A 12,065-nucleotide genomic window follows, 5' to 3' on the forward strand; every position below is an offset into this window, starting at 1 on the left:
CGGTATTGCGAAATCTATTTGCTTAAATTGCCAACTTCCCTCCATCCCTTCTCAGTTAGCTTGGAGGTCACCCACATGTGAGAATATCATGCCTGCTTGTCCTGGGATAAAGCACAGTTACTTACCGTAACAGGTGTTATCCAGGGACAGCAGGCATATATTCTCACAACCCGCCCACCTCCCCGAGGTTGGCTTCTTTGCTAGTTAAGTGAACTGGAGACCACGAGGGGATGCGCCCCCTAGTGGAGCAGGAATGCACGCATGCGTGGAGCAGCAGAGCAAACTTAAATCTTCAATCAAGTTTGCTTGAAAATGCTTCCGCATCGGGGCTCCATAGATGATGTCACCCACATGTGAGAATATATGCCTGCTGTCCCTGGATAACACCTGTTACGGTAAGTAACTGTGCTGTGTCTACTTTATAGAATTACCTTCTAAATGGAGAGTGCCATTGAAAATTCTTATAGAGCACCCTAGCATTATCCAAATAGTTCCAGGATGGAGCAAAGATGCTTTTTGGGCATTTTGCCTAACTATGGATAGCCAGTGATATTTAGCTGCTTATCTGTTTAAATTAGGACAGCAAAAAGGCTAGTGCCAGTCATTGCTGGCCACATATATTCAGTAACAGATAGTGGTGCTAACTAGAAGTGAATAATGTAATTGCCTTGGCTGATGTTTAAAACAAATGTTTGCCATGCTATTTGAACATTTACACAAAATTTACAAGTCATAAAATTAAAAGAAAACATTAAGTGGCTCATAATAATAATTAAAAAAAACATGTCTAAAAGTGGCCTAAATGGGTACTTGGATGATCAAAAAGCCTGATCATCCAAGTACCCATAACCAAAGCTGATTTTAGACGTATCTAAAACCAGCTTAGGCCTTTCCCCTGCCTCTAAACACATAGAGCGAAAAGAGGCGTTTTTAGAGGAGGGGAAAGGGCGACCTATACTTAGTCGTACAGCAGGTATAACCAAACCTTTTGACAGGTTGCCTAGTCGACACTTATATGTTTTGACTTAGACCAGGGGTCCATGGGGTTCAGGGGGCCGAGCAGGGATTCGGGGGGGGGGCAATCATGGGGTGGTGCAACGAGGCAGGAGGGCCTGGGATCCCTCCTGCCCGTATGTTAGAGGGGGTGGGGGTAGGGGGTTTCGCTTGAGCTCCCTCTTGCCCCAGTGTTGTCGGGGGCGGAGGGGTCGTGGCTCACCGGGGCAGGATGGCTTGGGTTTCCTCCTGCCCCGATCATGTCAGGGGGGGGGGTCATGGCTCACCGGGGCAGGAGGGCTTGGGCTCCTTCCTACCCCGCTCGTGTCAGGAGGGGTGGGGAGTTTCCGGGGCAGGAGGGCTTAGGCTCCTCCCTCCTGCCACCGAAGTCCCACTCCCATGCCAGGTGCCCCCCTGAACTATCCCCTACCTTCCCCCTTCACCCCCCAAAAAGGCAGGAGGGATGCTCCCCCCCGAACTCCCCCATACCTTTTTTCAAAGATGGAAGCAGGAGGGAAGCCTGGTCCCTCTATTACAAAGAATACTTGTCCTAAAAGTTGAGATCAAAATAAATTTGAAAATTATTTTGTTAAAAAAATACTTAACTGAGGTTGCATGAAAACTTACACTGGCTTTTACAAAGCTGCTGTAGAGGTTTCTACTTCGGGCTAGTGAGGTAAATGTTCTGATGCTTATAGAATTCTTTTGAGTGTAAGAGCATTTGCCTAGCTGGCCCGTAGTAGAAACCTCTACCACGGCTTTGTAAAAGGAACCCTTAATGTTCTGTGAAAGCAAACAGAGATTCAGATAGTAATTTTTGCAACTGGATCCAGTTTTAGACTAGTGAGGGGAAAAATATAACTATTTTAAGAGGATACTGAAAGGTTTAACATTTTAAATGTGTGCTTTAAGGGTTTTAATTTGTTTTTAACAGATTTTAATATTTCAATCTATTTTTTGGGAATTGAGCACAACTATTTTCACTTTTAAAGGGTGTCATTTCCATCATTACTTCAAGGCATTTACACTGAAGAGAATCTTGTAGCACCAAATCTGATTCTCCTTTATTATCAAAAAGTACTCGTAACCAGGTCCTTCTCGATGCTCCCTTAAGTCAAGAATTGGTTAGTGATCTCTTGTCTCACTCCACCTCTGGAAAGGCATACTCAGCAGAGTGGAGACAACAAACAGATGCCAAATCTCACTCAGTAGGAGTGTGTGATGCTGATTTCTCACTTTCACTCATCAGTATTTGACAGTGCACTGATCCTCATCACTGCTTTCATGATAGGCAAGCCTAAGAGGAGGAAAGCCAAGTGGCTTCTCCTTCCTGTGTTTTTTGCCTTCCCCTACCCCATTCCTTTATCCCTATATGTAAAAGCATATCTAAGCTCCCTCCAATCCTTCCGCAAACACCTGAAAACTTGGCTCTTTTCAAAAATCTAACACCTCCCGCTCTTTGGTACCCTGTCCCTCTTTATCTTCCTAGCTCCTTTCCTATAACCCTTCATTGTAGCTCCTTTTCAACCTAACCCTATAAACCGTGCCGAGCTCTACGCATGTGGAGATGGTGCGGTATACAAACCTAAGGTTTAGTTTAGTTTAGTTTAGTTTACTGTGAAACCAGGTTGTGCGCATACTTTCAGGCACTGAGCAGAGGACAATTTTTATCCTCAAGAATTTATTCAGATAATTGTTTAGTTAACTGGGCAAATTCCTTTAAAAATTGTCTTCACATTGGCTTCACTTTGTATCTCCTTTAAGAGGCAGCACAAAAAAGGCAAATACAGTATTCTATGTTGCTCCTTTATTTCCAAAGTAATATGATACATATCTTGCAACAATTTCACTGCTTGGCCTTCAATCTTTCTCTGAGATAGTACACTCTTGGCATCAGGTGTATACAAATTTTTTTTCATGTAAGTGGCAAGTTCTAAAAATCAACAATTTTCCAGATTTGCAAGTATTTTTGTAAGTGACACTCCTAGAATGTATGAGTAATTGCTCAAGTGCTCCATTTAGAGCAGTGGTCTCAAACTCAAACCCTTTGCAGGGCCACATTCTAGATTTGTAGGTACTTGGAGGGCCTCTGAAAAAATAGTTAATGTCTTATTAAAGAAATGACAATTTTGTATAGGTTAAACTCTTTATAGTTTATAAATCTTTCCTTTTGGCTAAGTCTTAATAATAATAATATTGTAATTTATAGCTAAAGAGACACATGATCAAGAAACTATTTTATTTTATTTTTGTGATTATGATAAACATACCGAGGGCCTCAAAATAGTACCTGGTGGACCGCGCATTTGAGACCACTGACTTAGAGGGAACATAGCTTGGCATGGGCCTCCTATCATGGGCCTCTGTTATCATGGGCCTCCTAGATCCAGGGCTGGATTAACACTATATTGAGCCCTAGGCAAACATATATTTGTGGACTTCCCTCCACCCATCTCTCCAGTGACCCTCTCTTTTACTTCTCCAGATGAAGCAGGGAAAAGTGCAGAGCTTAGCTGTGGGTATGCTAGCAGTAATACTGCAGTTTATGAGTAAGCATGGGAATTATACAAGCACATACTTTGAATGGAGAAGCTTATTGGAAAGAACTGGAGATCAGCCAAGGGAAACTCAGTCCTGGATTTCTGCAACCCTATCCTGGTACATTATGGGACCTGAAATGCTTATTTAAGTTGATGGTATCAGGGACTTTAAATAGAACACTGAATTAGGATTTAAGTTCAAAAACAGGTCTGACCAAAAGACTCCTTCCTGGAGCTGGGTAGCTTGCAGCAGCTCTAAAGCAGTGGGCTGAGCATCGGGGAAGCTGGGCAAGTCATTTACACTCTCCATTGCCTCTGGTACAAACCAGGAATTCCAAGAGTGGACTGCTCAAAAGAGTGAGGTTTTTTAAAAAATATAAGTTTATTATAACTTATTCCAGCAAATTACAGGCAACAAAGAAGATACAATTATCAAAATGAGGTAACACAATCTAAATACAAGCCCACATCAAGGGGAGAAGCACAGCTAAGATCTACATTCCATAAAATAAAATAGATAATTAAAGAAAATATGCAGGGTCTGCTATCAATACATTGAAACCTTTCAAATAGTTTCAAGTTTATTATTAAATTTGTTATGTACGCAGTATCAAATGCTTCAATGCTTATAACATTTTAAAAAAATGGGGGGCAAAACAAAATAGATAACAAACTACTAAATCTCTTTAGGTGTTATAGACAAAATAAATGAATCCAATTGAACAGGATCCAGAGAGTCAAAAGAATGTTTCTCATATGTGATCAGGCACTTGTAGGGAAATGTTATTATTATTTATCATTTCTATAGCACTGAAAAGTGTACGCAGGGCTGTGGGCTGCAGAGTGAGTGTAAAACCTAGAGCCAAACACTAGGCTTAAACTGATGGAAGGCCTTACAATGCAGTTGAGCTGCCCAAGCCACATTGGGAAACATTAATACTTGCTGTCCATGGAACAATTCACTTTTCTTCTGAAAGTATGTTTTCATCATTAACATTTTTTTTCTCAAACACATTGGAGGACCCTGGGTAAGACACTCAATCATCCATTGCCCCAGGTACATTAGATAGATTGTGTGAGCCCACCGGGACAGATAGGGAAAATGCTTGAGTACCTGATTGTAAACCGCTTAGACAAACTTGATAGTATATAGATACATAAATAAATAAATAAATGTTACTAGCAAAGTGGCCTTCTTAGAAATACCTTCCTGTGATGATTCCAAAAGGTGGCTAGGATAGACACAGGATCTGGGACAGACAGAGGCAGCAGGGCAAATAGGAGTCCACATGTCAGAGGCAGCAGATAAGGATCCATAAGTAAAAGCTGGGTCCTATGCCAATTTGACTGGATCCTGGAGGAGGTATACAGTGGATTCAGCAGATTTGGATGTCCATCTTTCGCCTGTTTTCTCCATCCACGTGCGTCTTTTCCCCTCTCTTCCCTTACCCTCCATCCAAGTGCATCTCCTCCCTCTATTTCCTTCCATTCCATTTTATTCATGTGCATCTCCTTCCTCTCTCTTCCCTTCCTCTTCAGTTCCCCTTCCCTCCCCTCCATCCATGTGCATTTCCTCCTCTTTTCTTCCTTCCTCTCCATCCCTTATGCAGCATATCCCCTCTTTCTTTCTCCTCCATCCATGTCCAGCATTTCTCCCCACCCATCCAGCCTTACCAACTCTCTCCATTTCCCCACCTCCCTAACTCCAACATCGCCTCCTCTCTCCTTCCCCCCAGGCAAGTCCAGCGTTTCTCCTCCTCTAACCTTCTTCCTTCTGTCACCCTACCGCTGTCTGCCTTGGAGTCTGGAGCCCACACAAGGCCCGACATTGGTGCTATCTTCAATGACAAAGAGCCTTCGAGTCCATTCGCTCGGGAAGGCCTTGTGAGTTCCACCCACTTTGACACATATACGTCAGAGGGGCAGTACCAACTGGGCCTCACGAGTGTATAGACTCAAAGACTTTGCGTCAGTTAAGTTAGCACCAGTGCCAGGCCTTGTATGGACTCTGAAGCAAGCAGCAGGAGGATGGTGGTAGAAGGTGGAGGGTTCTTCATCTCTGGTGTTAGCTTGGTGTTACCCAGACCATGGAGCCTCCTGGAACTGTGGGGCCCAGGGCAGCTGCCCTATTTGCAACCCCCTAATGTTGGCCCTGCATCTGCTAATCAGTACCACAGCAAGTGGTGGACACTTGGAATACTCTCCTGGAGGGGGTTGTGTCGGAGACCACCATTTCAGGATTCAAGGGCAAGTTGGATGCACACCTTCTTGCAAACCGCATTGAGGGATACGGGTAAACAAGGTCTTAGCAGGGAACCTCCGGGATTGGCCTCCGCATGTGTGGGTTGCCGGACAGGATGGACCTAGGGTCTGATCCAGCGAAGGCATTTCTTATGTACCCCCTTTCACATCTAGCTTCCCCTCTTCCAATTTCTCTAGCAACTCCTCTGCCAGTGGCTCTCTTATACCCCTTATAGGTCCTCTGGTTCCCTGTCAGATCTTTTTTCCCTTCCCCTTCCTCTTTATCAGCTTCTCTTCACCTTTCCCAGCTCCTCTTAACAGATTTCCTCCTTTCCCCAGTATGCCATAACAAAAGCAGGAAGACATCTGACTTACACTGCTGCTGCTCTCTGTTCCTCCCTCTTAGCCCAATTGACTTCTCTTAGCCAACCAATAGGCCACCGGGTGAGGCGGAAGCAGTAGCTTAAGAGATACCAGTCTTCCTTCCTGCTTTCCCCCTGCAGGCAACAATGTGCAGACTTTGGTATTTTCAAAATATTATAGGAAGGGGAGGAAATCCACAGATTAAAGAGTTATGCTCATCTGTAGATACTTTTTCAAAGTGAAAATATCTGTGAACACTGCAGCTATTTGGACTTTATGAAAGTTGCCTCCTTGGTAGTGGTGTAACCACTGCCTATGTGTATTTTTGCAGGGTCCTAAATCCTCTTTTCTGACGGCAGAGAAGAGGGCCAGGCTGAAATCAAATCCTGTGAAAGTGCGCTTTGCCGAGGAAGTGATAGTAAACGGGCATGCTCAGGTCAGTGCAATGTTTGGCTTATGATCATAATTGGTAGTGTTCAGCAATGGGTGTTGTTTTGATTTGGGGTCAGGCAAACAAGCTCAGTGGAAGAGAATATAAAGGAACAGTCTTAACTAGGTTTATTGTTTATTTAAAGTTTCTATACTGCTACTAATGATTATGAAGGTGGCAGTAACAAAATTGACATAGCTGTCTATTATAGTTTTTCTTCCAAGACCTCCAACCTTATGCTTTTTCTGAATATTTAATAACTCATAATGCTTCTGTTCCTTTAATGTATATTGGGGAACCATTGGCTTGTCTGTTGGGGTGGTGGCACCTCTGTACTACAAGAGTACAGAGGATGGAAAGGGGAACCAAGGAATTGGTGGAGTGTGGGCGGGGTTATATGTCCTCCTTTGTGTCTTCACAAATATGGTAACCCTAGAGCCTCTGTGCATTGGAGGGAGGCTTTCGGTGTTTTTAGAGGAATGTTTAGAGATCATCATAGTTGGCTTTGTGCAAACTCAAGTTCTATCGTCCCCTTTCAGATCTTTTCCTGGACTCCCCTGTGGGAAGACCAGACAAGGTGGCAAAGGTCAGAGCGAGAGTCCAGAGATTGCTGGATATAGAAGCCATAGACTTGGTCTCTAGCAAATACTCAATATACTTTATCATGCCAAAAAGAGACTCCGAGGACTGGAGACTGATCCTGGAACTCAAGGCAGTCAATGCATCTTTAAAATCATGTGCTTCCAGATCATTGATCGCATCGGTCATACCTGGGTTATTTCTGGCCTTTCTGGATTTAACAGAGGCCTATTTGCATATCCCCATATTTCCAGAGCATAGGAAATACTTGAGATTCCACATCTTGGAGCAGCACTTCCAGTTTGCAGCTTTACCCTTTGGGCTGGCTACAGCACCTTCACCAAGGTGATGATGATAGTCACAGCCCATCTGTGCAGACTCAGCATTCAATTCCATCTGTATCTGGATGTTTGGCTCATCAGAGCCCAGACAGAGTCAGAGGAACACAAGGCGGTTTGCTAGGTCATCCAAGTGCTGCAGAGGATAGGCTGGGTTTTCAACTTTCAGAAGAGTTGGGGTATTTGGATGTCCATTTCACCATGGGAGTGAGCAAAATATTTCTTCTGGAGGCATGCAAGGAGAAGCTTCTCTAACAAACCCAAGCTCTTCTGAACATGCCCACTCTGACAGCCTGGCAATATTTGCAGGTACTGGGGTTGATGGTTGCGCTCCAGGAGATGCTCCTCTCCTATTGGTGTCTGCAGAAGCACCCACTTCATCAACAGTTCTCCTGGACAGTGGGGTCCCTTCACAGTTTAGTTTGGTGGTTGAATCCTCTCTTTTTCTCCAGAGGATTTCCCCTCCACATCTCAACTTGGGTAATTTTGATGATGGACAACAGCCTTTGTGGCTGGGGGGGGGGGGGTGCATTGCGAGGAAGTGGTTGATCAATCGATTGGAGCTTCAGATGACTCATCTGGCTTTCCTGAAATTCGAGAGCATACTGCAGACCAAGGTGGTCTGAGTCTTCTCAGACAATACAATGGAAGTAGCATATGTCAATTGCCAAGAGGGCATAAGGAGTTCACCCCTACATGTGGAAGTCCAAATGTTCTTTCGTTGGGTGGAAACTCCTCTGCTAGCTCTTTCAGCAGAGCGCACGTGGCAGGAGTGGACAACGTAGAAGCAGATTTTCTCAGCCACTGTGCCTTCCTTCTGTAGCCCATGATAGCTCATCTACTGTGTAGAATCATGGCGTACCTAGGCAGGGTGATTCTAGTGGCACAGGATTGACTAAGGCACCCATGGTATGCAGACCTGGTACATCTACAGCTGGATCAGGGTCTCAAACTTCTCTGCTATTCACATCTACTCACACAGGGCCCAATAGCCAATCAGGGGCTTAGGACCCTCCCACTGCATCCCAAGATGTATTGGGAGGGAGAAGGCCCATCATTCTGAGCACACGGCCCTATAGGCAGAAGGGCATGGGCTTCCTTCCTGCTGATTTGTCATCTGAAGGCACAGGAGTTGTCGTGGGATATTGGGAGATGTCGGGTGACTGTGGGGAGATGTCAGGGGATGTCTTATTTGGGTGGTAGGAAGGGGTTGTGACCACTGGGGGACTAAAGCAGGGTCATACCTTAAATCCTCCAGTGGTCTTGTCAGTTTGGGCAAATTTGAGGAACTTAGATGCAACAAAAACAGGTCTAACTGCCTACATCTGAGTTATGCCTAGGAAAACTTTGGTTATTCTTTCAGGACATACAGGTCTAAGTCTACCTGATGCCCACCCATAACACACCTCTCAACATGCCTCTTTGAGCTCTGGCGCACAGCGTCTTAGAAGTGCTGCTGAATGTCCAGAAAGTTGGTTTTGATTATGGGTACTTGGACGTCCCTGCTATTAGGACATCTAAGTGCTGACTTAGACGGGTTTCTGGACATTTAAAAGTTTTGATTATGTCCCCCATAGTGCAATTCTTTATCACATGTATAATTCTTTGTAACATGTTTAACTCTATATGGAATTCTGTGTAGCATTATGCTGCTTGCAACCCGCCTAGAACTCTAGTGTAATTAATGAGGATTCGGTGGAATATAAGATTGCACATAACATAACAAAAATTATTAAATTCTTTATTCATTTTCAAAATTACATTAAGTGTTAAATATAATCATACACATTAACAATAAATACATCACTTAAAAACAAACATTGGTACATTACATAATTTTTATCCCTTCCCCTTTCCCATCCCTCCCAACCTTATATTCCATTATCATATAAAATATGCAATAATAAAAAAACATAACAAAAATTGCAATGCCAACCAGGATGTCACCTCTGTCACACAACACTTTGGAAAAACAGAACACTGCATCAATGATTTCAAGGTGAGAATAATAAAAGGAAATTTTAAGATAATCCAGAAATTCAAGACCTTTCAAATCAAATTGATAAAATATTTTGACACCCACAAAACAGGACTTAACAAAGAAATTAGTTTTCTTTCGCATTACAAAACATGAATTTGAACTGCTTTGTCACCTTCCTATCATCCATCCATATCTCTCTCTCTTTCTCACCTTCCCCTTTTTTAGTTATATTTTGAAAGTCTACTAGTAAATCTCTATCCACTTCTTCCATCTGTGAAAGAGGCCTGTATATCACACCAATGTAAATATATTCACCATTTCCTCTTTCCAAATTGATCCACAGTGCCTCTTCCTTGCCCTGCAAATCCTGCAATTGTGTGGCTTTAATATGATCTTCAAATATGATCTTCAACATATAACACTTCTCCCCCTCCTTTTCTTCTTACCCTGTCTTTCCTGAACAGATTATAGCCCGGTATAACTGCATCTCAGTCATGGTTCTCTGTGAACCATATCTCTGTGATCACCACTATATCCAACTCCTCTTCTTCCATCACAGCTTCTAGATCTAGAATCTTGTTTCCCATACTTTGAGCATTAATATATACTGCTTTCCAGACATTGCCCCCTTTTCCCATCTGTGTAGAGGTATTCAGTGATTTACTTACCTGAGGGCTTATACTCATCTGGGAGTTTTGATCACCCTGCCCTATCAATTCTAGTTTAAAGCTCTCTTCAGTAGATTAGCCAGCCTGCTAGCAAAGACACTTTTACCCTTCTTTGATAGATGCACACCATCCCTGCTCATCAGCCCTTTAAAAATCATCCCATGGTCCAGGAAGCCAAAACGATCTCGACAACACCATCCACGCATTCATCTCCAGGATGCAAGCTTTTCTGCCCTGGCCTTTACCCTCAACAGGGAGGATGGACGAGAATACCACCGTGCACCAGGAAAGTTTTTAAGTTGGATTTAAATTTATCTAACGGGATCTCTTTCCACTGCACTCAGTATTTTATAGACCTCTGTCATATCACCCCAAAGTCATCTCTTCTCCAAACTGAAAAGCCCTAACCACTTTAGCCTTTCCTCATAGGGAAATCATTCCATTCCTTTTACCATTTTTGTCACCCATCTCTGTATCTTTTCTAATTTCACTACATCTTTTATGCGATAAAGCAACTGAAATTGAACACAGTATTCGAGGTGCGGCCGTACCTTAGAGCAATACAAGTGCATTTTAATATTTTCATCTTTGCTTTCCATTCCTTTCCTAATAATTCCTAACATTCTATTTGCTTTCCTAGCTACCGCTGCACATTGAACTAAGGTTTTCAACGTATCCTCAACGATGACTCTTAGATTCTTTTTCTGGGCAGTGACTTCTAACCTGGATATCTGCATCACATAGCTATAGTTTGGATTCCTCTTTCCCACATGCATCACTTTGCACTTGCTCATATTAAACATCATTTGCCATTTTGAGGCCCAGTCTCACAAGGTCCTCTTGCAATTTTTTACAATCTTCATGCGATTTAACAACTTTGTGTCATCAGTAAATTTAATTATCTCACTAGTTATTCCCATCTCTAAATCATTGATAAATATTTTTAAAAGCAGCGGTCCCAGCACAGACCCTGTGGAACCCCACTATTTAAATCACTCAAATAATCTCTTTTTCTATTCAATATTCTTTTTTACTTTTAATGTAGTCTCATTGCAAGTGAAAAATCATGATTACCTTCTTATACCCGGGCCAGCATTCCTCAACTGCCCAGGACAATAGGCGGAAAAACCTTAGATCTCCATTTTCCGCCAGTTGTTAAACTTTGCCAGCAAACTTAAAAGGGAAGATCCTCATTGGTTAAAAAATCATCCTATCTGAGCCCTTGCTTTCGCCTACAACTGTAGTCCCGCCTCCCTGTCCGGCTGATGCTGCTGCCCTGGAAGTAGAAAGCAATGGTGCCGAAGTTGCTCCGGATATCTTCACAGAGGCAGGTTCCTCGGCAGACGTGAGTCAGCTCTGGGGAGTTCTTTCCCGTCGGTGAGGATACTCTGAAGGCTATCCCGAAGATGTTCCAGAAATTGGACTTAGCAACAGAGAAGATGAACGAAGAGGTAAAGGCCCTAGTGGCAAAATTGGATACCATAACTAAAGTTTTTGAACAGACTAATTTGGAAACCAAAAATTCAATTACAAAAATACAAGACGAAGTGCAATCTCTCCAGGCTCATAGAGTAGTGGCAATAAAGGACAGTATATTGTTGCACCGGAAAATAGAAAATATTGAGAATTTCAATTGTCGATTACATGTAAGAGTGTTGAATTTTCCTAAATCCTCTGGAATTTCCCCATATGATATGTTTAAAAAGTATTTAGTAGAAGTTTTGAGTTATTCCGCAAAATTTATACCTCCATTAAACAAAATTTACTATCTTCCACTTTCTACAAAAAAATCCCAGGAGACTATGGAAGAAAATAATGCTCAATCTTCACAGATTGACTTCAAAAATATTTCTGCAATTCTTGAGGAATCCATTTCGGAATCAACTATAAGAACAACATTACTGATATCCTTTGTTTTTCAACAGGACTTGG

The 12,065-nt window shown here is 42.8% G+C and overlaps 1 protein-coding gene across 2 annotated transcripts in view; it reads left to right on the forward strand.

Annotated features, from left to right (window-relative positions):
* FRMPD1 (FERM and PDZ domain containing 1) overlaps window positions 1-12,065 on the forward strand; it is a 304,447-nt gene that overhangs the window by 155,671 nt on the left and 136,711 nt on the right. For both annotated transcript variants that reach the window (XM_033917490.1, XM_033917500.1), the window contains one exon: window positions 6,469-6,573. In XM_033917490.1, the coding sequence (XP_033773381.1) occupies window positions 6,469-6,573 (105 nt within the window). The remainder of the gene's footprint in view (window positions 1-6,468; window positions 6,574-12,065) is intronic.

The sequence above is a fragment of the Geotrypetes seraphini genome, chromosome 1, assembly GCF_902459505.1.
Source record: "Geotrypetes seraphini chromosome 1, aGeoSer1.1, whole genome shotgun sequence".
In the NCBI taxonomy this organism is placed as follows: Eukaryota; Metazoa; Chordata; class Amphibia; order Gymnophiona; family Dermophiidae; genus Geotrypetes; species Geotrypetes seraphini.